The 27174-nt window shown below is 48.7% G+C and overlaps 1 protein-coding gene across 2 annotated transcripts in view; it reads right to left on the bottom strand.

Annotated features, from left to right (window-relative positions):
• The window catches only part of NXN (nucleoredoxin), a 53892-nt gene that overhangs the window by 18781 nt on the left and 7937 nt on the right, over window positions 1-27174 (bottom strand). The window contains exon 1 of one of the 2 annotated variants that reach the window (XM_080383979.1): window positions 3304-7208. The exons of the other annotated variant lie outside the window; for it this stretch is intronic. Within the exon in view, the coding sequence (XP_080240105.1) occupies window positions 3304-3309 (6 nt within the window). The 5' untranslated portion in view covers window positions 3310-7208. Of the gene's footprint in view, window positions 1-3303; window positions 7209-27174 lie in introns of those variants that run through there. 2 annotated transcript variants of the gene reach the window in all.

Here is a 27174-nt window from a genome sequence, read left to right as displayed (position 1 = left end):
GCCATTTTAAGGCCGGTTATAAAAGGCTTGAATTGGATTGAATTAGTGGTCTTGATGCGCTAACCATACCAATTTTGCTGTCTGCGTCAAAAAGTACATGAATGTGCTGTTTCAAGTGGGAGCACTTTGGTCTGATGATTCTGCTGTGCGCTAGGAAAGCTGATGGGGAACGAGAAATGCATGCGCTGCAGGCTGAGTGCCAGGATCCACCACCATTCCCACCGCTCTGGCTCTCTTCAGCCAGACTCAGCTGTCCAAAGCCTGTCAGACAGTTCTGAAGGAAGCCTGATAGTTCCTTTTACTGCAGGTCTGACCTGAAAGAGCAGAACCTAGCTAGCAAATGGACTGGTTCATTTTAGCTGGGCTTTCTGGGTAAAATAGCTCACTATGGGATTCCCACAACACACCATGATTTCACAGCTGAACTGCAACTTCCAGCAAAGACATCTGATCTCCACCTACAGCCTCTGGACACCAGGATGACCTAACCCGTCTTTGTGGCAAACTGTTGCACCAGTTAAGTCTTTCTTGGGGTAAAATGCTGAAGATTTGCACATGCACAGGTTCTGGAAAGGAGATGAGTTCCTCCTTGGTCCCACTCAGCATACGGTTGTGGTCCACGCAGGAAGGGGAGCCCAGGAGAAAAAAGGCATCCCGTGTACAAGTACCAGCACAGCTGCACACCTTGCAAAGGAGTCCGTGGTGGGCAGGGTGTGGGATGTGCAAAACGAATTATAACTTGCTCTGAAACCACAGGGTGATGGGATGATAGTTCAGGCAGCAGGGCAGAGTGCTGCCTCAGCAACTTTTAAAAGCTGTTTTTCCTGCCCTGAAGAGGATGACATAGAAATAACATACTCCACGCTCTGAGGATTTGATCATCCATTTAAAGAGGGGATCTCTGCTCCACTTCCCAACAGCTGTTGCAAATCTGTGGGATCAAGCCAAAGCTAACACAGATGTGGAAATAATCTACAGGCTATTCAGCCAAAAAGCAGCTGATCCTCTCGGAGTGCCCTTCACTCCTGGTTCAGGCCGCATGCCTGCTAAATTCAATACTCACCCCAGGACGCCCGCTGGAGAAGGAGCAAGAAAATACAGCCCCCGCAAGACGCTGTACAGGCTGATCAGCTTTACAGAAACGTCTCTGGCTCCTGTGCAGGTGGTTAAGTACAGCAGTCCAGTGGAAAAACCAGAGTCACCAGATTCCTCTGGTAACCTTATCCCTCCCTATACAAAGCATCACCACACTGTCCTGGAGGACCTGGAAACCGCAGGGCTGGGCTCCCTCTGCAAGTCCATCCACAACCCGCCACAAGAAGCTTTAAAATGATCGCTTATTAATTGAGGTCTGAGGCAATCCCAAGACGTCACGCCATGCAGCAGCACTCAGCAGCGGTCATAAAGCTGCTCTCCACACTGGCAGCTGGCTCTGTTACTTCCCCCACCCTGGTGACTGGGAAATGCCTGGCTGAGATGCATGTTGGAGAGAAGTTTGCAGACAGCCACAGTAATTTTTCCAGATAAAGGTGTCAGACGAGAGGTCTCCCCAGCAGCCCACGGCTGTTTCTGCGCAGGGCTGCCACCCAGCCAGGGTAGATGAAATCCCCTCCTGCTCTGCGCGTACTGATGGGGAAGGGATCCCCTACTTCCAACAGCTGCCAGGCGCTATTTTTGGTTGTGCTGACTGATTTATCAGCCCTGGTCGCATTCACTTACTAACATAAATCCTGAGCTGCATACAGCAGTTAATGCTGGCAAAGATAAAGCATAACTACTTGCAGTGAAACGAGCCCCGGCCAGTGGGAAAGCGGTCCTCCCGTCCTCGTCAGGGGCTGCGTTTCTCTGCTGTTGTGTGAACTTAAGCTGTAAACGCTCTCACACCTCCATCTTTCACAGGACATGGAGATGCCTCTGCCCAGGAGAAACAGGTTTCAGAGGCACCTGCCCATACCAGTAGCAGGGCAGACGCTGCCTTTGTTGCTCTTGCAGCCCACACTTCTACCCTGACCAGCAACAGCCACAGCTGGTTTAGAAACTCTAAGGTAGATCCCTCAACAATAATGAACATGTTCCTAATGTGGATGGCTGCTGCTTTCCACTAATGAAATGCAAAGCCATTTTTCTTCTAAAAAATCCACTCTTGATGGCAATACCCCCAGGGTCTGGGCAATTTCTCTGGCGAGGTGTTGGTTAGACCCCACTTTTCCAACAGCCCCACGAGTGCCCATGCAAGAGCACCATGGGGTTTCCATTACAGACATAAGCTTACCTCTTGCCAGCGTCTCCTTCCAGAGCCATAGGCTGAAACGTGAAGTCTGAGGAACACAAAGCAGCACCCAAGTGGAAAAGCGCCCTTGGGCCAGGGCTGTGAGGACTGGCAGAGCCCATTGCCCAGCCATGCCTCCAGCTCTGCCGCATGGAGCGGCTCTGGGCTGGCGAGACAGCCACGGCCATCGCCACCGCTCTGCTCCCACAATCCGGCACTGCAGGGGACCTCTCTGTCCTCGCCTGCTCGCAATGTTAAACTGCGGCTTTTACATCGTGCCTTAAAGGGTTTACAAGCACCAGGGGCCACCCAGGCTCTTCAGACAACAGGCATGGGGCTGCAGAACAACAAGCTGCTCCCTCGCCCTGTCGATTTAAATCCAGTTCACGCCTGTCCCTTTGATTCAATCTCAGCTTGGGCAAAAGCTCCTCTCCCAACCCCCTCTCCCTGCTCCTTTCCCTTTGTGCAGAAGGGAACCCCCTCAGCAGAAGGGGACAGGGTGCAGGAACAACATGGAGCCAAGCAGAGGGGGGAAGCACCACGGGCAGATGCTGCACGCCAAGGTCTGACCTTGTGACACAGAGGAGACCGAGAGAGGCTTGGGATAAATTAATGTCTGTTGTGCTGCTGTTTCTCTCTGAAAGCAAATCAAAATCTAATTACAAAATACAATGGTGAGAGAGATGTCTGCTCCGAGAACGTTAATGAGCTGAGGAGGGAGGATTTGGAATTGCAATAAAGAAGATTGATGTGAACGGCTGAGACCGACAGTGCAGGGCATGAGGGCTGCTGGTGCATACAGACCAGTGGGCAGCTGGGGCCACTGCGTTATTGTTCCACTCTGTCCTCACATTGTCCACGACGGAAAAAAGCCCAGTTTTAACTAAGGATTTTAAAAGTTTTAAAAGGACCGGTTTCCCCCAGCAGTCAGCCTGGCAGCACCTGCTGTGGATGTTCCCCCCACCAGTCACCAGCCATATGACTCAGTGCGAGCAAAAAAGAAAAAAAAGCAAAGCAAAAGTCCAGCTTCTCACCTCCATCTTCTCGCTGTGGCTCCATGGTGGGAGACTGGCACAGCATGGTCCAGCGTGGCCGCCTGCATTGCCCCGCAGCCGGTAGGGGGGCAGGGGAGACCCTGGCAGGAGCTAGCTTGCAACCCAGGGCTTTTGTTCTTCCGACCACGAAACACAACGGCAAAAGCTCTGGAGCTGAAGCGGAAGGAAATCCTCTCCGCAGGGTTTTCTGGCAAGGCAGCTGCCAGTGGAGGGCTACCCTTTGTTCCCCCGAGGAGCTCCATAGCCAAAGCCCTGGGGTGAGGGACCCAGGCCAGCCCAACCTCACGTCCTGGCTCTCTCACTTGCTCCCATATTCTTGCTCTTACTGCCCTCATCGCTCAGCACTGGCACCATTGCTCTTTGCAATTTCCCAGGCTAAGTCATCCAACGGACTGCGAGCTGAGCATTTTATTTGAGGGCAAAGCAGCATATGGCTGGCACATGCGCCCGGCTCACAGCACAAGCTGCCTCCTCTCCTTCTGACGCACACACAGGCTGACAGGCTGGATACTCCACAGCCCACATCTGATAGGAAAACATTTAATTTGAGTAGAACTGAAGAGCGGTTAACATGATCTATGGAGAGGAAAGCCCCAGGGCCTGGAGCAAACATGAGAGGTGGCCTAGCTGTTTTACACGTACAAGTTTCAAAGAGACACTGGGATGGGGGCTCGATTTGATCCCAGGACTAGGGCAAAGTAGCATTTGTCTAAACATACAGGTAACACCACAGGCAGCAAATCATGCAGGGAGGATGCTATAAGACAGGCTGGTCTATCAACATTACAAGAACGTCTTTTATAAACATCTTTTTTTCCAGATGTTCTTCAAATTGCATTCAACAGCTCAAAGACAATGCAGAATTTAAGGATACAGCATCATACCCAGCACTAGGAAATACACCTCCATGTGTTTCCAAGAAATGCTTTTTTTCCTCTACACGTATGCCTTGCTTTAAAATGAAGATTGTATGTGAGCATCTCAAAATATTTCATAAACCATTTTTCTCCCTGAATTTCTGCTTTGAGCCAAGCACTCTCTCTTTACCCCCAGAAGAATGGGAGCACAGTGTTACCACAAAAATGAGTAGAGAACCCAGAGGGTCTGCCAGCACTTTGAACCCACCTTCTGTTACCTGTTTTCACAGGCATTTTTTCATGCCTTCCTGGTAGGTAAGACAGCAAGACAAATGCATAAAAAGCAGTAAGGACGGAGGGAGTTAAAGTGTTTGTGGGAAAAATTTAAGACACATGTAGAAGTGTATCATATATGGCCCCTATAAATTATTCCCCCAAATGACTAGCACTGAGTAAGAAATAGCTATGTAAACACAAAGGTAATAAGTAAAAATAATAATCTCTCTCCTTCTATGGGGAAGGGATATTTTTCCATCTGTTTATAGGAAAGGCGAGGGGTGGGGTGTCAGTCTGGGACGTTGAATTGAAGTTCAGGGTCTCTCCTGGTCCCAAGTCTCATCTGTCATTGGCAGCAGGACGGCTGCCAGAACTGCCGCACATTACAGCCTGGGTTTCCCACCCGCTGCCTTTGCTTTTGCTGCTACTGTTCACTCAAAGGGAGCTGGCATCGAGCGCTGGTAGTAATCTCGAGGTCAAACGCCTTGCAATCCCAGGTCATTAAGAAAAAAACACTTTGGAAAAGCCCTGAGTTTAGACAGAGTTCCCACCAAACACAAAAGCCTTTTAAATCTGGAGGGAAATTGGGATTTTTTGTTTGTTTAATCCACACAATGAGGTATTAGTGTGGTTTCTGTTTTGTTTTCAGCATTTAATCCGAGAGGGAACCTTACACAATCAAACCAACAAAATACTGGAAAACAATAGAGTATTTGTTAGCACTGTAATTCACTCAGGGGAGTGAGGGCTTCAGGATGCCATGGCACCAAGAGCCTTGTGAACAGTGACCTCCCCAGGACATGCCAGCACCAGGACATCCCCCAGACCAGCAACATGGGAGACCTTTGCAAAACGACCGAGACATCTGCAGATACCCTCTTGTGCCCACTGCTGCTGATGCACCCACTGAAGGGAAACCTGCTCTGGTTATACAGCATCTTTTGAAATGCAATAGCTCATCCAGAGCATCACTGCTGACACTTTGTTACAAAAACCTCCACTCAACACAGCACTTGCATCGCTGCAAACACTCAAACTACTTAAAAGCAACTGCTTTCCTCCAGTTGTTCCAGTTGATCTCAGGAGACGGTGCACTGGTTGGTGTGGCCCTCCCTGTAGCTGCATCCACCTCAGTGTCTCAGAGCCGACGGTGTCGAATCTCAGTCTGGCAAGCACTTCTGATTTGCAGCCGAAGAAGGATTTTCACGCAAAGGTTACACAGCTGCAGAGCTAGAAAGGTCGTAACCACAGCCCCGATGTCTGCTAGCAGCCCACGCTGCCGGGGCAGCTCTGAGCTTTGCAGACAAGGCAGGCAATGGGCTCTGCTCACAGCTTGGAAGGGCAGCGCAGCTCGAGATTCACTCCATAACCACACTGAGGTCAAAATACACTGGGAGCCAACCAGACCCCAATGCTCTCGCTCCAGCTGCAAAGAGCAATCCCCACCAGTGACAGCTTGGAGTTATCCCACTCCTCCTTGGCTCCCAGGGTGGAAGGGGGTCCCATAGCTTGTGCTGTCCCAGTGCAGCCACAGCGCTTGACTTCTCCTCTGGAGCCATAAAGTCTATCCTGTGCAAACATCCCACCGCCAAAACCGCTCTAGGCTAAACCACCGATGATAACATGCTTTCGATGATAACATGCTTTCAGAGCCTCCGTGTCCTCTTAACACACTTCACAAGCACAGCTGAGCTCCAGAGCTCAGTGCCCTGTGGGGAAGACCATCAGACTGACTCGTGACACAGGCAGGATGGATGTAACGGGTCAGGCTGCCTGGAAAATGCTCTCCTGCTGAGCACCTCTCCTCCTCCTCCTGCTCCCCAAACTGACACTCAGCCCCCCAGCAGAAAGGCTGCAAGGGCTGGCAACATAAACCTGCCCAACACTGAGCCGCTGTGGATTGCACGTTCGTAATTAACCACCTGCACACATTAAAAACCAGAGCAGAATAAAGCTGCCCACAGCTCAGATGTTCTAATAGCTCAATGGCAGCACAAGCCAGCAGACGGGAAGCTGGAGAAGCCATTTCCCCACCCAACTGCTCCTTCGCAGAGGGGCTGTCCCATTGCGCTGTGCTCCAGCAAAGCTGGCGGCATTAGCTGCGAGGAGAAGGCAGAGGGACAGGGAAATCAGGAGGGCCATGGGCAGGAGCAGAGACGTGGTATGGGCTGGGCACACAGGCAGAGGAGGGATAATCAGTGCCGGGTGAGCGTGCAGGGGGCCAGGGAGACAGAGCTGAGGGGTTTACAACATGCACACATGGTGGGCCAGGTGCAGGACAAGCGAGGGAACCTGATCTGTCCCACAAAACCAAGACACAAGAGGCCCCAGCTCAGAGCCACTGACCGGGGAGGAACGAGACAGCAGGCTGGGGCTCCCTCTTCTTATTTTAGGGCTTGAGCAGCGTGTCTTGCAACTGCCGAACCAATTAAAAAGATGAACAGGGATGGTGATAAATCAGTAGCAAGGTCAAAAGCTCCAGCTACCTCCTGATTTGACTGATGGAAGTCCCAAAATACATAGTTTCTCAAAGGGACAAGTGTCCATGAGTCAGCACATGGATGAAATACAGCACCGGGAAGGCAGGACCGACCCCTGGTGCGAGCAAGCCTTGAGCACGGCACGAAGGCAGCCACAGCCGAACAAGAGGCTGCTGCCAGGAACTGATGACAACGCAAATCCCACAGGGGCATTCAAAATGTCAGATAAGATGAGGCGTATTAATTCCCTCCACTGACAGCCAGCCCCAGCTGGAGGGGGAGGCTTGGAGACTGCAGCCTTCAGAGAACCGAGGGTGCCTGGTGCCTGCTCTGCTGCCGAGGCTTCAAGCGGATGGTGAACCAGGAGGTGACGCGGAGGGCTGGGTGGCGGGAGCACTACCTTGTCTTTTTGATGAGAATAAGGGAGATTCTGTCCAAAAGGAAGAGCCAATCATTTGTTCTTTTATAAAATGCTGAAGACTGCTGTGCATTGGCAGCGACCTTCCTCAGATGTGACTGTTACTATATTCAGGGTTTCTGAAATGCTCTGGGATGATAAAAACCACTCCAGAAACAGTTATTAAAACTGTTTCCAGGAAATCGATCCATGGAGATGGATAAAGTCTAGTGCTTTTACAAGCGCTTCAACTAGAGAAAGCCCAAAGATAAGAAGGAAGCCTTGCTTCCTTGTCTTCTCAGCAATAAAAAGGAACTGCATCAGGGGTTTATTTGACTCTGCAACATAGGAAACAACCATTAGTTGTTTCCTCAGAGCGGAGCTTGACCTGAGATGGGCAGAAAAATACCCTGCAAGTCATCTGGAGTTGAAGGCTTTCTGCCTTAATCAAGATCTGGATTTGTTTGTTTGTGTTCTTTTTTCATCCCATTGTTTTCTGTGATAACTGACCATTCAGGAGAAGAGCCCAGGCTAACAAAATCTACGCTGCAGGAACAGAAATTTTACCCAGGAAGAGAGCCCAAAGCACTGTGGAAGCATGGTCTGCCTTCCCACTCCAGCCTCAACACTAGGAAGCAACATGTTTGGAGTTGGATGAGCCACACAAAACGCAAGCAAATCATCCACTTGCGTCCAAGTGGCTTTTTCCAAGGTTCTGCCATGAAGTTTCAGGCTTGGTCACCCCTTCCCCACCCCTGGGTCAGAACTGATTAAATGCAGCCACCGAGTCAAACTCCAACATACTCATCTTGTTTGGCAGCCCTGCGGTTCGGCTGCGAGCTCCAAGCTTTCCCCCCACCCCCCTCCTTCTTGTTCAATTATCTTGCTTCATCTTTATTCTGTTTCCAGGAACACTTAGCAACAGGCTCTTGCAATCAGCCACCAGCAGGCGAGGATCTGAGGAGGAGACTCTGCAGTTAGGATGACCTTTTACTACACTCATGCAAATTTTAAAGAAAGTATGTGAACAATTTGCCTTTTAAGTATCCTCCAGTTACATTCTCCAGGAGTTAATACTCCTTCTCTCCTTAGAGACATCAGAAACACCAGATTTTATTTTACACTAATGAGAACAAATTCTGCAGCTTAATCCCAGTTTGCTTTGTGGAAATTTTTTCCGTATCTCATGCAGCATGCAGACCCCAAACAGGCAAAAATTAACCTGCGACATCTACCCTGGCCAAGACCCACAGATCTGCTCAGATGCCACACACTCACACAGTTGAAAGCCCAGCATGGGCTTCGGGGTGCATCCCAGCAGCCAGACAAACTCTTCCTGAGATGGACAAGATGCTGCTACTTCTCTTGGTGAGCAGCTTCTACAGATCACCATCAGCAACTCTCACTCCAGGGCAGCTGAAGAGTATGCCAGGAGTCAAATGGAGCCATACCATCCCAAGGAAAACACAGCAGTTGTGATCTCAGTAATTAAAGCTCATCAGCTAAGGCAGAGGAGAGAGCTGGTGCAGTGCTCAAGGACTCTATATTCCCACGGGACTCACTGTGGTGACACAGACAGAGCTCCTGCCAAATCCAGGGACTTTGGCAAGCAACACTGGTCTCTCCCAGGCCCTCTCCAACTCCAAAACACCACAGCAGCCACCACTAGGCTCCCTGCAGCACGCAGCATTGACACCTCTATAGCTGGAAACGGGTAAACAAGCCTGCTTTTGGCAAACCACAGCGGCAAACTCACAGCAGCCATTTTTGCAGCCACCTCAAACTCAAAAGGGTGCCAGCAGCTGACAAACCGACCAGGCAGTGGCCCTGCATTTCATCAAGATTTAAACCAAATCCCCAAAGCTTTCCAGCACTTTCCCTGTCGCTCAGTAATTTTCACACACACACAAGTTTGGAGATGCCCAGAAAGCGTGCACCAGGACAGCTTGCACGCAGTGGGGCATCACTGCATTTAAGTCCTTTCCCCTTGAAATGTATGTTTTGAGGTTAGAATAAAAAAATCCTGTATTTCTTACAATGACTAGAAGCTGGAAGGAGGGAATGGAGAATAACCGAGGTACCGAGGCAGGCAGCTCACTTCCTTCTGCTTTCTGAGTGGTGTTCATAAATACGGAAATAATTTGCAGTGCCCTACTCTGGGATTAAAAAAAAAAAAAAAAAAAGAGGAAAAAAAAAGAGAAAGGCTCACAGATCCTTGAAACTTCAGATGATCTTAAAAAGTATAATCTACTTTTTTTTTTCTTTACAAAATGAAAAGTCTGAATAAGCATGTCATTGATCCAATTGCTGGGAACAGCATCTGGAACATCAATCTCTGCCTGAGACTGCAGAAGCTGCAGGAGAGCTCAAAGCAGCCAAGGCTGCCCTTGAACCAGATGCCGCTCGCTCTTACAGAAATGCCTGTGGATCTGTGTGAAAATGATTAAGCAAAATTGCTCTCTCTTTTTTGAACTTTGTAACTCTAAATCTGTTTTCTCTTAGAGGGCAGATGCTCATTGCATACCCTGCAGCACATCAAAGAGCAGGAAAGGCAGGAAGGCAGCCACCCCACCACACACCGGAGGGCCAGTGCCCAGCATCCTGCCCGACCTGCCTGCACCCACCACCTCCTCCCCACCCTGAAGCTTTTAGCTCAGGGTAAAGAGCCAAGAGAGTTAAAAAAGCATCTTCAACCTTTGGTCTCCTCTTAGTGACTCTATGCAGGATGCCAACCAGGGGCTATTCCAGCAGCAGGAGCAGCAACAGCAACAGCAGTGATGTGTTTCTGTAGGGAATTCTCTTGGTGCTTCAGAACTCAACTCCAGCTATTGCAGCACTCCAGGGAGACCCTGTCGGGTGCAAATTCTCTGACATTCCTTCCCTGTCAGTGCCTGAGTGTTCAAAGCAGAACACAAGGGATCAGCAGTCCCCGCCTGCACCCAGATCCAGCCAGCATCTTCTTCAGACGCTCATTAACAAAACGACAACATTAAGACAGCACTGCACAAGGTGCCAGGAGCCTCTCAATCGTCCATGAGAGGTTCACAGGAGAGACAGGAGAAGGAGGACTTGCCAAGGCAGGACTGCTTCGGGGCAGGGACAGGAGCTGCTCCAGGGTACAGCAGAGCCAGCCCTGCTCCTGCTCTGTCCCAGCACAGGAGCTCCACATCTGCCATGTAAAGTCAGTTCTAATTGCACCGTGCATGGGTGCCAAACAGCAACACCTCCCACCCTACCTCAAACAGGCTTTTTCTCTCATGAACAGGGCAAAATATTGGGGTTCCAACAAAACTACTTCCCCTATCCAAGGGTCTCACATTTTCAACCCCACAGGCAGTTTTGGTGATGAAGTGCCTCCACTTTTACAAACAGAATTCACTAAACACCTAAAGTGCAATGATGCTGCAGTACACGCCCCACAACGAGCACAGTGCCTTTGCTCTCACAGCCTAAAAATCCCACTTCCCAGGACACCCCTCCTGTGCCCTCCCAAAACAGGACGAATATTGCCTGAAGTTTCCTAGAAACTTCTCCCTGCAGATTTGAATCTCAGATGCAGATGAAAATGTGCACAAAGAATGGCAAATGAAGACCATGAAATCCCAGAGGCTGAACCCAAACACCATGCTGCCTCTTACCCAAAGCCTCCTTCATCCTTTCTTTACTCTTAAACTCTATGGGATGATGTTTGGATCTAAAACTCCCAGTTTTTTGGATCTGCACCAGCTATGGCAAACACCCAGCGGCTCAGGCAGGCTTAGCAGGATGTGACCTAAGGGCCACCAAACCCTGTGCATTGAACGCCACACCCGATGCAAACTCCTGTCCTCAGAGGTAAAAGCCAAGTAACTGATGAGAGACCTCATTTCCAGACCCTTTCTCATTTACTCTAGTTCAAAGAGCTCAGAAAACTCAGGGCAATCACTCACCAGCTCAGATATTTAAGGAGGACTATGGGGAAGGGCACCTGGGAAGCGGGAAGCATAAAGCCAACTTCATCCAAGATGCAAGAGAGGGGGGATACAACTGGGCTCTTAAACAGTTTCTTTCAGGCACTGCCTCATCCATCTTAATCTTTGACTACCAAGAGATGAAAACAATTTATCCTCATTCCCTGCTCTTACTGAGAGGTTACAAGAAATAAAAGTAAAACTAAAACAAAGATCAATGTTACACCCCTTCTCAGACAATTTCCACCTGACCTGGACTTTCTCAGCATCCCTTTTATCTAGTGGAGTGTTTTGGCTAAAGCTATGCAGAGGAAAGCCATGTGAGCAAGCTAGTTTAAAACCTGATACTTTCATGTTTATACAGCCAGCTAAGCAGCACACTACAAAGCCTTTTATTCCAAGTCTCTGCTGACAAGCTAGCATTGATAAATTACAGAAATCACCCAGGAATTAGTATGCACAGGGGGAGAAAAAAAACCCAAACATGCAACAGCTCCATAGGTAGGAAACAAGGGCTCAGAAACGCAGGACTGGAGGAAAAGTCCATACAAAAATCATCCTGAGATTAGAGGGCAATTTGTTTGCACTAAAAGGGGAGAGCAAAAACAGCTCAAGATGCAAACTCCCTCCCCATGGTTTCCAAAAATTCACCAGTTCCAGAGGTGAAGGTAGAGATCTCTTCTCCCAAACGCCCAAATTTACAGAAAAAAACAAGCTGAAACAAGCCCCTGTGTGTTGGTGAGCAGCACAAGCAGCTACAAGCATGAAAAGATGCATGCTTCCCGGTCACAGAGATGCAATGTAGGCACCAAGCAACGAGTTGATGTCGACAGGATGCACTGAAGAACAGCCGGAGTTCCCAAGTTGCAGCAAACTTCCCGCATGGACCATGTACTGCGTCATGTTGGTTTACATACTGTGCAAGCAAGAGCCAGGAAAAATCCATCTTGTCATAACAAACCCTAAGGTAAACAAAAAGGCAAGGCCACGCATATTATCCAATTAAACAGGCATGTAAAGGAGAAAGCAAGCACTGGCCATCCATTCGCTCCCGATTTTTGCTGTTTCTCAGCAAGCACATACAAAAATGCACTGCTTTAAGCCCTGCATGAAGGTGATGCGGGAAGCAAAGTGTGCTCACCTCCACCCACCCACCTCCCAAGACCAATCTGCTGCTCTTGAATAAAAAGCAAAGGAGTTTTGTACGAGAAACCAGCATTTCACAGTCTTTACATTGCTCTCCCCCACCACGGAGCAGGCAAGGAGCATGCCTTGGCCTCCATGCAGACACATGCCTCAGGGGCTGCTTGGGGCTGAGTAGCTGGAACAAACACCCAAACCCAGGAAATTCCCAAGCTCAGAGAAACCAAACTGGAGCCAGCTGGTTTGTAAAGGTGCACCCCTACACAAAACCTGTGCTTCTCTTCAATTCATTAAGTTCTTGGTGTTTGCTCTGCATGCTATGAACTACATGCGTGGGTTTGCAAGGTGGTAGGGCAAACAAAGGGGAGTCTGAGGGTCCAGGTGCCCAGTCCTCGGTGGTACTGCTTGCCAGGATGCAGCTGAGGGACGAGGTCCACCTGCACAGACCCTTCTACAGTGCTCCAATATAGAGCAGCCTAAAACAAACACAGCTGAACTGGGTCATCTGTATCTTCTACAGGAGCACTGAGGACCTCCTCCTCTCCACTGGGCAGAGCTGGAGACCAAAAGGTTAAATTCTGCACACACATATGTGGCCCTCTGGATTACTGTCAATTTCAAAAAAAGGAGAAAAGCCTTTCTCGGGTAAGTTCTGGCTGCTCAGTTTGCTGAAGTACGTCAAGACAGCCTGAGCCAGCAGCTCCACTGAGTGCTTCCAGAGTCCGTCTGGCATGCTGGCACCCAGCCCGCTCCTCCACTCCCGCGCCAACAGGGACACCCAGATACGCAGGACCTGAGTTTGTAAAGACAGTTGCAAAGCAGGAGGGAAAGATTTACCAGCTTCTACAGAAAGATGTTTCTACAGATAGTACAAAATAATTAATACTTTTCAAGTCTGCACTTGCTTTCCAAGTCTGCACTTGCTCACGAAAGGAGAGATTTAAAGCTCCAAACCCAGCCCATCTGTAAAAAAAAAAGTACAAGTCCCATATTCTGTTCTGAATCCCAGGGAATCAGCAGGTAGCAGATAGTTAAAGCTTGAACAATGCTATTTCAGATCTGCACGCTGAAGCATCTTGACACATCCCCCCTTCCCCCTCTGCAGGTCTAACAGGAGGGCCACAGGGAAGATTTAGCATGTGCAGCGTTGGATTGTTGTGGTTACCTTTTAGTCAATTCAAAAGAATATTACAAAGTATTCCCCAAGGGAGTCCATAAACAGCAAAGGATTCTGCTTTAACTCCCTATCTATTCTTATCTGGATAATATGGCATTTGGACAAGCACTGCCAAAACACTGATTTATGGCAAAGCTGAGAGTTTACATGGCCAACACATGCTCTAAAAGCTCTGGATTTCAAGGAATAAATAAAAGCCTCTTCTAGGATATAGATGGCTTCAGTTATGGAAGCTTCATGCAGATACAAACCTGTTTTCAGGATTTCTGCCTCCCTCTCCCATCCCAGGTGAAAGGCTTGTTTATACTGACCTTCCTCAACACTAAAATCAACTGCTTTCACTGGGTGTTCCTGCTGGTACCACCAGCACATGGGTCGGCTCATCTTTCATTTCTTTACTAATATTTTATAATATCTATCAGCTATTAACTATGAGACCACCTTCAAACTTCTTTGCTGACAGTGGCCAACATCAAAGGGAAAAGAACGATAAAAACTACTGACCAAAGGGAAAAGGATAAAAAGTACAGCTGACAAGTGCTACAGAAGACACCAGGGAGTTGCGTGTTCTTAAAAGCCCCTCAGAGAACAGTGTATTAAAAAAAGACAAACCCAAAGAACAGCAACTTTGCAGACAAGTGAATGTTGCCTAAACTAGTTTTTGTAATGGAAATGCTGAGAAGCACCTGAACAGTCACTGTAACACACGTGTGGCCACGAAGGGCTGACCACAGCCTGCTGCCTGCCCCAGTAAAGCTGTTTTTTCCTGGGATAACAGCCCTCCTGCATCCCAGCCACTCCTTGGAGAGGCTGTGCTCAGTGTTTTGTCAAAGGGAGGGATTCCAGGGCATGCCTGGGTGGCAGAGTGGTGCACAGTGATGCTCACCTTCCTGCCAGTAACCTGCGCCAGCAGGTCAGCAAGGGAGAGGGACAGCAGAGGAAGTGCAGTAAGGCTGTATTACAAAAGACATCCCAGAAAGGAAATGTCAGGAAGGTCAGGATCAAAAGGATGGTGCTACATCCTGAAAGATTATCTCCTGCTTTGGGAGTCACATCTTAAAATCAGGTGTAGAAGTAAAAAGGGAAGAACCAGTGGAGGCAGAAAATTTGGCGCCAGTGTATACTAACTGCAAGCAAATACATTTTGTCCAGCTGAAAACTCAACCCTGTAAAGATGCATCCATTCCCAGAGGCACCAGACAAAATTGCTGTCTACTCTGTATTCCCCAGGTGTAATTTACTCACCGATAGGGCTGTCACACACCTCCCTTGGGAGCCTGCACCACAGCTCTGCACAAAGGCACGTATCCTGCCTGCTGCAGTGGATCAGAATGGCTAGGCACAGCAGCAGGGTCGGGGAGGTGCACGCTAGGTTACAAAGAAAACCAACAACCAAAGTCATTTTTGACAAGGGGGAAATGCTGCATCTCTGCTGAATCGATGTTGTTGGCTACACACCCTTTGGATACTGGCTACTTGCAGGCAAAACATAAAACCAAGGATATTTGTTTAAATCCCACAGGCGGACACTGTTATTCTATTAAAAAAAATACAACTGGCATTAATTCTAAAAACTTCCCACCACTGGGACTGGGATTCAAAACCAGCACTGGGCAGTGAGGCCAAAACACACTCAAAGCAGACGCCTGCAAAAGATTCCAAGGGAAATTAGTTATGTGGGGTTTATAACAAAAATAAAATAAAATCCAACCTTTATAAAGACAGAAAAGGCAGCTTCCCTAAAAGACAGTGCTGTGAACACTCTTCGCAGATAATTCAAGACCTGTCTGGATCTGAGTCTTCCTTGGTTCCCTGTGCCAGTCGGTGTGTGCAGCGAGGTGAGAGGCAAACACGAACCCTGAGCAGGCAGCAGCAGCCTCCTCCCATCCTCATCCTCAGGGCTGGCAGGGAAGGGGCTACCTTGTCCTGATTCACAAGCCAGAGCCATGCCAGCTCCCAGTCTGGGCACTGGCTCTCCTGTGGTGGTGGAAAGGAAATTCTCCATCCATCCCCTGCCACACCACCAGATTCAGAGAGCTGTGGGCAGGGTGGGACAAGCTCCTGGGCTTTCACTGCTCTGCTTCTCTCGTCACTGCTCTCTCCAGACAAGGACATGGTGGGCTAAAGCTGGATGACCAACTGGATTTACAGAAAGCCCCTGGCTTCCCTTCTTCTTGTGTGCTCAAGTCAGCCTTATACCATAAAATTATTTTTTTTCCTAAGTAATTTTTTTGTAGCTGACTCACATGGAGCTTCTGCCAGGAATTTTTATAATTAGTGAATTAGAGCAAGGTTTTGCCTGTGCAGGCCTGACAACATCTGCTGATTTAAGCAAGCTGTGTTCAAAACCTTGCACAGCCCTGGAGGAGCATGGCTGAGCACAGCCCTTCCAACAGCACGGCCAACAGGGCTCTTCTTGCCAGGCTGGTAGAAAACATGCTGCTCCTCCTGCAGAGAGCTTTGAAACTCCTAATCTGTGTTTTAAGGGGAAGGATGTAAACTGGAACAAAATCCAAATGGTACTGGAGAGGAGAGAGGGACACTAACCGCCTCTCAACTTTGCAAACCTCTCGGTGGAGCATCCCTGTGACAGCATCCACAGCTATGCGCCTCTCCATCATGATGCATAGTTGCAAAGCCATCGTGCGTCACATCTTCCTTAGAGACAGACAACGGTATAGAGTTCCATAAAACCACAGGAAAAATAACTTCCTCAACCTCTTTCTTCAATGGACACAGGAGCTATTTTGCAAGTGAGACTCCAACACACAACAGCGGTCCAATGTAAAGATCAAACCCAACCCACGTTCTGATAAGCCAAAAGCAGACATGGTGCTAGGAGCCTAAACTACACACAAGGTCCATCCTGGATGATCCAAAATCCTCCCACTTTCTGCTAAAAGTCAGAAAAGCAAATTAATTACCACCTTCAGGATGGTTCAAGAGCAATGCTTGTACCCTCTGCACACAACTCCTTACTCATCCAGTCCAGTAATTTATACCATATTACATCTGAAGGGCTGCATTAAGAAGTATTACCCTTGCCAAGCCCTGAAAAGCTAGGATGTGCTGGAAGTAAGTTTTCTCCGTAGCTTTGATCTGGTCGACTTTTTCAGCACGACCACATAATACATGTGTATACAGCCTTGATGCAGTTAGTACTGAGAATAGAAGATGCTCAACAAGCAAGGAATTAATCAGTTTTGGTTTTCAACTGGTTGTTCACGTGTGGCACTCAGCCCTCTTCACTCCACACTTTGCATGTGCTGCTTCATGGCAAAAATGAAGGCATCTTGCCACTACAGACTGGGATACTTCTCAAATGATCGTGAATTTATTTTCATAAAATCCCAGAGAACTACGTTCACAACACCTCCAGTTTATAGCTGAAGAAAAGACGTACAGAGAAGCTCTGGGCATCCAGTTCCAGAATCAGCCAGCCTACAGCTTCCTTTTTAAAAAATAAATAGCACTGAGCGGCATTTTAAATGTTTGACGTACAGCTTCCCATGAGATCATCTGCAGCAGGAGCGCTCGGCACTTCTGCAACTCAACCCTCAGCCTGGGGACCCAGGAAATCAAGTCCCTCGTTGTGCATGAAAAGCAATTTATCCAGCGCCATACATGAGCCCTGCAGCAGAAGCAGAGCAGGAATTCCGTCTCCTTAACCATCACTTTACCCCTGCTATTTTTCCATTACTTGCCTCACTCCCTTCCCTCCAAATACTGCACCATGCAGGGCAGAGGTCCTACACACGCAACCCCATTCTTCACTGGGCTGCCTTGACTGCCCTCCCTGAGCAGCGAGGGCAGGCGTGCCATGGAAAAAAACCATGCATGATCCCATAATTAGAAACTGTATCATAATGCATACAGGGAGCTGAATTAAGGCTGCAGAGGAATACTGTAAATTGGATGCACATTTCTTGTTCCCCACCCACCCCCACCCACCCCCTTATTTGGCTTTGGCTGTACTTCAGATTAAGCTCCTAATAAGGGCTGGAGTTGGATGAGATTTTTGAGCCCATCAGATTGCAGCCTTCCAAGCCATTGAAATGAGATTCAAGCTGAACTTGAATTTTCAATAGTTTGGCCTAAAGGCAAGGGTGTTAACAACAGACCTGCCAACACCTTCTCTATGAGAAACGTCTGAAAACATGTCTGCACATCAAATACTGCTCAGGCTTTGGTAGACAAAAGCCACAAAGCTAACATCTCAAATCCACTGCTAACTTGCTCGGCCAGTTCTCCTGTCAATGAAGCTCATACATTTTCTCTGAAAATCCAGTGAACCTCTATATTCTCTCTAGGAAAACGGGTTTTCCCCCAACGATCCAAAAACCTGTTGTAGTTTCATTATGGCAAGGCAGGGGATAAGGAGAGGTCAGGTAAATCAGGTGGACACACAGGAGCCGACACACACACACCTGTTCACCCAGCTCAGTCTACTTAAACGATACACATCACCGAGATTAAAGATACCACGCTGACATGCATGGAGGAGCAATCAAAAAAGTCTGTCCTGTAGCCAGCTCCTCCTACATGCAGTAGAAAGCTATGCTTGGGCTTTCTGTTCTTTCCTAAACATACTTCTCTTTTGGTGGGGTTTTCTTCCCCTCTTAGTTTTTCTATTTTTTCACCAACATACCATGATTATGTGGAAAAGTTAGCCCAAACCCTAAAAGCAAGAAGATACGATAAAACTGGAACACATCCTCAGTGCCAGACTGTGCCCTGAGCAGAGGGCATGGCTGTAGGAAGCAGGAGGGTGGGTTTCCTCTCCCATCTCGCTCCCCGTGGCAACTGCACCCCACCTCATGGTACCCAGCAGAGCACAACGGCTGGTGAAGGCAGGACCTGCCATGGGCTTCATCCTGGGCAGACCCCAAACCACCCCGATTCTGAAGCTGCCCTTGCCACAAGATTTTTGTTTTCTAGCTAATGCCTCTGCCTTCAGCAGTCTTTACTGAAATAAAAATGTCTACGAGTCTCTCAAAATCCTTAGGACACTCCTGCTCAAATGTCCAAACCTAAAGCACACCACGCAGCTGAGCGTTTCACCTTCAGATAGCTGCACTGGTGGAGGAGGGCTTTAACTGAGACCTCTGCCAGTACCCTGAACAGACTCTGGTTTGGGTTTTTTTAAAAGTTGAAGTGTATTTTCTTGATGACATGAATGCTTCAGCTTCCCTGCTACCAAAATCTTTTCTAATTCACATTTTTAACACTGTGGGTCTGAAGAGCAGCCATGGCCATATACTCTTGCCAGCACTGGAGGCAGCAGGGCAGCGCAGGGAAGACGCTCCTCTCCCTTTGATGACAAACACTAAAGAACGATGGTTTCTTGAACTGCATCCAAGGGAAAGTAACCTTGCTAGAGTGCCTGGCAGGGCATCAACAGCAATAGAAATTTCAGCTTTCAAAGAACAGAAGAAAGACTCAAGAAGGGGGCGAGGAGATCCTGCAGCAGCCGAGATGCCACTAATCTCATGGATTGTTTTAGGAACTCTTGCTTCTCTCCAATGAAATTATATATTCCGCAGAAAAATCATCTGGCTCCAACCACTTTTGGTAAGTGAAGCGTAAACAGAATGGAAAAGAGCTCATACCTGAGCAGAAATCAGGCTTGGACGGGCTGTGACAGGCAGGAGAGCAGCCAGACTGTGGGGATTTTGCTCTTTTCTTTGGACAGCCGCTGTGGGACCTTTGAATCCCACCAAGCAAACAAGGCTCTTCCAACACAACGAGCGAGCACTAGCCAAGCCGGCACAGTGCCCTCTGCTCACTGTAAGGGGAAGGAGAGCATGGCGGAGGAGAACAGCACAGGGATTCCTGCAAAAAGGTCTGGACTTGATTAAACTTATTTTCTTTAGTAACATTTAGTTAAGCAAGGGAGGAAAAACCCTGCGGTGTTCTTCAGTGGCTCTTAACAGGGAATCTGGAGCAAGACGGTTCATTCACCCGATTAGCTGAACAACAGGCTCTACGCTGCAGCAGGCGCTGCTCACATCAATATCCATTTCTCTGTCGGTAGGTGCTTTCACCAGCAGAAACAAGAAACCCTGAAAATATACAACTAAATGGCAGTTCCCAACTTTGAAATCAGAAGGTGTCTGGCAGCTCTGTGTCAGCATGGTGTATGCTCCAGGGGAATCACACACTAGTTCACAGAGCCTGAAGCTCTGAACGAAGCAAACACTGTCAGTAACAGTGCAGAAGAACAAAACAAAACTGTAAGGAAAGCGATTGCCCAAGCTCAGGCTTTGGGCAGGGGTTTTCCTCTTCTGCCTCTGTGGCACAGTGTTATTTGCTCAGCTACAGAACATTTCTTATTATTATTATTTCTTTTTACAAGGTTCACATTCTCAGCATCTCTCCAGCAATGAGCCCAATGCACCAACACTCCACGTGTCACTGGTGGGCTCTGTCCAGTCTTCAACTATTGTGAGGCTGATTATAATTATTTAACAGGTGGAGAACAGCAGGCACAGCTTGCCTTTGCCCCTCACCTGTATGTCACTAAGCAGCTGTAGGTGGACACAGGCAGCATGGGCAAAGCACCACTGTGCAAAAGCTGCTTGGAGCCAGGTACCATATCACCAGCTGCAGAGGTTCAGAGCAAACATCCACATGGATGATACACATACACACACCAACACCTTTTCAGTGCCGGCATGCGCTTTTGCACAAGGTTGGTTTATCCTCAGGGCCAGCAAATGCCATGTGAGAAGCACACACAGAACAGCAAAGGCAAGAGACAATCTGTAACTGTGCTAATTGCTGGAGTAATTAAAAAGTAAGACTGAGCTAAATACCACAAGCCTGAGCATCAAAGAACCACTTTCCTTCCTGGGAGCTGCCTCTCACAAATGACTTTCCCCACCAAGAACCACCTGTGCTGAGCCACCTCCATGGGCCTGGACAGCCATTTGAGCAGATGAAAAACAAATGTCAGGAATTTTTCTTTTCAATAGATTTGACCTTATTTTCTCTTCAGTGTGGCAGGATGAGAAGATATTCCTATTGAGCAACTGAATTTTCTCCACAACAGACACGAGCTGGCACGCTCTGAGCATTTGGCATTTCAATCCCAATTAAGTAAAATAGTAATTGCTGCACCTAAGGGTTTCTCAGCTCCCTAAGAGGAAACACTTTATACATACAGATTTTCCTAGCTTTACCACTGCATACTTAAGACATGGATTGAGGGATGAATCACAACTTCAAATTCTTCAGTACTAAGCCTGGCAATCAATGCAGCCACTTTCTAGCAAAGAAACTCTAAAATCCCTGATCTTCACCTGTGATGTCATCTGCGAACAGCGACGTGATTTATGTTCCATGGGGCACTCCTATCCTGCAATTCCTTCACTGAGGGGCAGCTGGGTAACAGGATTTGTTCTGGATAATCCCAGCTCCAGCTCTCAGGAGCCATGGGGAGGAAGCAGCCAGAGATGCACTCAGCCAGAGATGGTAGCCACCACTTTTATACAACTTATTCTCCCCCAGCCACATGCCAGGTGTAAATCACATCCCCAATTTCAAGCCTTGAGAATAAAAGGCAACATCATGAAGACAGAAAGGAGGCATGTGAACTCTGTGCACTGACATCAGGGCGATGGACATCCCTGTAAGAAGGCAGGCAGGCAGATGCCTGACTCGAAGCTTTCAGCATGTTTTAACACTGGTTTAACCCATCGACCCAACCCAGTCAGCTGGTCTGGGACAGCAACCAAACACAGATGCAGATGTCAAATTTCTGCCTGTTTGCATTGGTCCTCTCTCCTCTGAGCAGCCTATCAAATACCAGCCACACGAGCTTGGCTGGGAGAAATGCTTTTGCATAAAGGAGGTGAGGTTCCCAGATCTCAGTGTGAAGGCCAGTGGCACATCTTCACCTCACATGGACAGACCTCAAGCTGCTGCTGAGATGTGCAGCTGCAGGGAAGTCAAACCTGGCCGGGACTCTTGCCTAGCCACCAGGCAGAAGCAGCCATAAGGACAAAACTGAGGACCAGTTGCTGGCAGGAAAGGGCTCTGCAAGCTTGCAGCCACACAAAGTCCATCAACTCAGGCAGGGCACAGCTGTGGAGGTCTCCACTTGCCTTCCCCTTCCAGATCCCAAACCTCTGTGCCTGTGAGGCAGGAGGCATCTCTGCCAGCCTGGCTTGTCACTGTGCACAAGGCACACACCTTCTCCCCATGATGTGAGATGGATCCTTCCTTAGATAACCAGCTGTAGGGTAAGGACCATGTGGTTGTCTAAGCAAGGCCCAGCACAACAAACCCTGAGCTGCCAGCGGGGCCGTACATAACTCTGCCTGGAGTTATTATTTTAATAATTAGAGGGATGGCCACAGACAGAGGTGGTATTTGGTGGCCTCTTAACCTAGGGAGTTACTTGGTTTTATGCAGACGACTCCACTTTTTCCACTGTGAAAACTGTAGCAAGTCCTCATGGAGACAAACATCAAAAACAGGATGCTGGATGTGGCCCAACACTGAGCCACCGCTCAGCCAGCCTGAGCCAAAAAGCAACATAAAACATACAGGGCTCACAGGGCGTTTCACTTTTAAAATGGAGTAAAATCTGGAGCCTTCCTGTGATTCAAAGCTGGGCTGTCTGGAGCAAAGTGACTTTCCAGGTGAGGCACTGCTCCCTGCTCCAGCCTTGTCCTCACACCTCTCTCCATCCATCCATTCCCACCCCTCTGCCTGTTCCTCCCACGCTCACCATTCCTCTGCAAGATGGCTCTTCCAACCTAGGAGGCTCTCCCCAACCTACCACGTCACCATCTTTCCACCTCAAGAGCCACTGGCCCCACACAACCGGTAGGGACATGCCCACAGGGAAAGGCAGGGACAGCCACCTACCCTTCTGCTTCACAACGTGGCAATTAACTGGCTTGAAAACTGCCTCTCTAGGCAAAAACCCATCCTGGGAGCAACCAGGGTGGCAGACATCTACTTTGTGCACCACCTAAGAGATAAACACCTTTTGCCAAGTGGGGCCCTGGATGTTCCTGTCACACACAGCGAATTAACACAGACAGAGGTGGATAAGGGAATGAAATCGTTCCACTTGAATCCTCACAGCTAAACAAAACCTAAACCAGGTCAGCTCTAATGAGGAAAGAAGTGAAAGACTTATAAAGATTCAAGAAATTCATTTAACAGTAAGCTTTCCCAGCATTTGCCAAGAAAGCAGAAAACCAAAGGCAGAGAGCACCCAAGCGTGCAGCGAGTCAGAATCAGGCTCGCAGGAGGCCAGAAAGGCACAGAGGGCATTGCTGTGCTGGCAGGCAGGAGCACGCACAGGGCTCTCCTTTCTTGACTGTCAAGAAAGCCTTGCAAGAGAGGTGGCCTGCGGGTCTTTGAAGACAAGGGGGAGGCAAAATTGCTGGTACAGCAGCCCATAGATTTTTCCACTCCTTCAAAAAAGAAAGGAGTCAAAGCTGTGCCATACGTTAGCACTTAAGTAGTCCCTGCCCTCAGTTTCCCACCATCTGTACTACTCTCTGAAACTCCCCTACTCATTTAATTTATTGCTGTGTGTCTCTGCCAAAATCAAAGACCTAAATATCAGTAATCTTGGTGGGAGGCATCCAGCTGCTACAAGCCATTGTAGGAATAAAAAGTGTTTGTGCAAACTTGCATTTGGAAAGCTGGGCAGCAAAACTTCCTAGGAAAAACTTCTCATGCTTTCAGATTAGCAGATCAAGCTGCAGGCATTAAGACCTTTCCCCTTCTGTATCTGTGAAATCCAGTGCTTAGGACACAAAAAATGGGTCTTTTCTAACCCTGGAACGAACCGATTTTGGAAGCACATGGCACAATGGCAGCAGCAGTGGGGGGCAATGGCTGCAGCTGATGCAGCGGCAGGCAGGGAAGCAAAGCACAACCCGGGGCTCAAGTTCACGTGCTGCGAGGGGCTGATGAAATGGAGCTGTGGTGCTGGGACCAAGACATCATGGCAGCAGCAGCTGCAGAGCCCCACTCTACTCACTCATGCAGCCCCCAGACCCCTCTCGCCCCAGTTTTCCTGTCCATCAGGCAAAGACAGCAAGACTTCCCTAACGCACGCAGCTATTTGCAAAGCTCCCAAGCACAGAGAAGAACTCATTATAAGCAGCCTGTAATGTAACAGCAATGCAACCTCTGCCCTACAGCCACAAACTTGAATTAAAAAGGGAGCACCCTAAAATATAAGCTTCTAGAGTCATAAGGACATAAGAATAGCTCCCTGCCCTCTTAAAACGCCAGATATCAGTTGATAAAAGAAGTGTATTCCTGCAAACTAAACACTCAGGCAGTACTTGCAAGGCAGGATTTGTAGCCTGGTGCCCTTGAGTGACAAAACAGTAGTGAGAAAAACTTGGTGGGGGAGAACATTTCTAACACCCTGGCTAGCTGTCTGATGCTGAAATCCCACCAGATCTAAGTATGTGCACAAAGCTCATAGCCCTGCTGTGGCCCAGAGCCTGGGCTGCATTTTAAGGGGTGAACTGAAGGGCTGGGGGTCCCAGGATGAGGGCACCACAGGCCCCAATGGCTCTTGGACTCACTTGCTTCTCAAGGGCTGAAACAGTCACACAAAGGTTTCATCTGCTTCACAGCTCCAACAGCAAACCTGGAAATCTGTCTTCTTCCCCCGCCATCACACAGTTTGATTCATTTGAAACCTGTTTTACCCTTGCTGTCTTCCTTCTGGCTCAGTTCAAGTTGTCTTATTCCTGCACACAACAGCAGCAAAGTGAAAGGAGGACAAAGCAGGACCCCCAGCATGTCGAGAACCCCCAGTGAGGGCCAGGCAAGTGGATGCTGAACTGCAAACGCAACAGCACAGCCCACAACCGAAACTCTCCACGCACACCTCCAGCCCAGCATGCTACCTTTTAACTAGCAGCAAGCAGGAGGGGATGGAACTGAGATCTTTGGCAACACTAGTAAAATCACTATGTTTCTCCTTTTTTGGGGAGAGGCAGAATAATCCTTTTGAACTATCCAAGCAGGGCAGAACCAACATCTATTCAGATTCAACTGCTTGGGTCTCACTGTTGTAGCTCCAACTCTTTCCCAACAGGTGGGAAAGGTCTCTAGCTTTTATTCAAAGGCACTGCCCTTATAGATGGCCTTTCAGCAGAGGATCACAGAGCACCTTACAGACATTTAATTAAAACTTACAGCCCACCCTGGTGAGGGAGGGATTAGAAACAGGCTCCCAGCACAAGCAGCAACTCACCAGCACAAGCATCTCTTTCTCCCATACGACTGAGGCATTCGGCTCAGTTGCAAAAGCGCAGCAGTCCCAGTCTCACCAAGCTACTAAATATGCTCCAAACAGCACTGAGCCTTTGAAGAGCCATCAGAGCAGCGGGGAGAGACCAGGATTGCTCACTAACAGGACAGGACAGGTAGGCAGAGGCTCCTCTCCACTGACCGGGCAAGGAGATAGACTCAGCTTGTGCCAGAGACAGAAAACCGTGGTTTGTTATCCCTCTGAATTTAAATACCACACATTTCCAAAGTATGGCATCACTGGGCACCAATTAATCCATCTAACAGCCCTGGGATGTCGATAAAATGGAAAACCACCTTTTTTGCCCCCCCTGTTTACCTACAAGGTGAGACTTTTCTCGGTTGAATTAAATCCATTTTAACAAAAGTAAGTTCAGACATCTGCCTTTGCACAGTGTCAGCTGCAAGAAGTGAGCTAACATCCAGATGCAGTGGCATGTCAGGATTAGCCCAGGCTGGGGCAGGAATGCTTCCATGTATGGAAAAATATTGGAGCAGTGAAACCATAAGCTTGGAGCAGAGCAAAGTGAGAGGCCCTGTCAATGAAGCTGTGGGCTCAGGTTTAGAGGGTTTAGCAGCTCAGATCCGCCATAAGATCCCCAGCACGTATTACAATGAATTTCACACTTTTTTCCAAAAAGGACTCCTGCAGCAATGGTGCGAGTTGTCAGGGTGAGATCCTACACCCGTCTGTTTGTTCTGGAAGCAGGGCTTGGACCGCTGGGTACCATTAACGCTCCCTATGCTGGGCATGGGCTCGGGCGTTGACGGAGAGGTTCTCGCAAGTACAAGACCACTGCTTGCACTTGCCTGCCCACCCATCCCTCAGTGGCTGCCTTCTGCACAGCACTATTTATAAAAGCCAACTTGGAGCTGGCATGCGGGACAAAGCAGTGGCAGTTCAAAAGAAAACACTGAGCTGAATCAGCGCGGCTGGGGAGTCGGCGCGCGCTTCTGCCAACATCTCAGCAAGGGCAGTGACTGCCGAGGCACAGGGCAAGAGCTAGTGCAGTATTCTCTTCAACTGGCCCGGCACAAATCAAGAGGGCTCATTTGTCAGCATCCTGAGTTAACGCTAATGAAGTAATGGCTATGACTTCATCTCTCCAGTGGGAATCTCTTGGGAACGATGGAGAACTAGAATTTCTCTCTCCAGCTCGCTCACATAGTTGCAATTCGTTTCAGTTGCCTTCTACTCTCTTCTGCAAACATTACCTAATTCTCACCCAGATTCTTAAATCCTTGCACTGAAACATAAAACAATCCTCCCTTCTCAGCTGTCAGAGTCCAGCCTCGCACAGACCCCTCCCAGCGGGATCTGATCCCTTGTGCCGGCTGCTACCCCCTCCCTGGAGCCAGCCACAGAGCCCCCACTCACACCTGAGGATGCCACCAGGGGGGCTTATGCCTTAGACACAAAATAAAAATCCAGTAACTCTTGGCAATTTGATTTTAAATAGGGACCTTTTCACCTTTTCTCCAGTAAAGTATTTCAATCAGGTTGGATTTAGCTCCAGTTGCAGAGACAGACAAAATGTTGCCGGAGGACCCTGGAGTTTCTCTCCCTGGCTGGGCTGGACAGCTTCAACTGCTGCGGATCTTCATGAGTGCAAAATACACACAGAACCATCTCACACCACCCTGCTGCTACAGCGCTTTGTCTGCCTGTAGAGGCTGTCAAGCCTTGCCCCCGGCAGCTCTGAGTAGCCCTGCTGCCTTTCTCATTACAAGCCTTCAGCTTCCAGATTTGCTCTGCCCTGGGTTTGCTCCCCTGCAACTCTGCTGAAGACGCTTTCCCTCCTGTGCACCATTCCCGGTCTCTGCAGTTGTGATGGCACCTAGCATTTGAAGTGCATCCTTTATGAACCAGATTCTCCTTGCTGTTTCAGCTCTGCACACCTCCCAGCTCAGGCAGGGAGCCAGCACCCCCTCACTCCCCCGCGCCTCACTGGGGGCTCCCATCACTTTGTTTTGAGGCCAGAGGGGCTTGCTGAGCTCCAAGCAGGGGCTTGATCAGATTGCAAAAGCTCAGCTAATGCCCCGACGCAACTGAAGCAGTCAGTCAGTCACTCACACTAAATAAAGACCGCAAATTCTTTACATATTAATTGTTGGTTGCAATTGTTCACAGTGTTGAAAGACAGACGTGAGAGTATGCAGAAACCATTACTGCATCTTTTTAGTTCCACCCTTCCATTAATTGCATATAGTCTAAGCCAAATCAATAAGACAATACATTTTCTTTGGAAAACTGAGATGATGAAAAAGCTAG

This window comes from Falco punctatus, assembly GCF_963210335.1.
Source record: "Falco punctatus genome assembly, chromosome: 1".
Classification (NCBI taxonomy): Eukaryota; Metazoa; Chordata; class Aves; order Falconiformes; family Falconidae; genus Falco; species Falco punctatus.
Note: the sequence above shows the minus strand (reverse complement) of the source record. Positions and strands in the feature narration are given on the sequence as shown.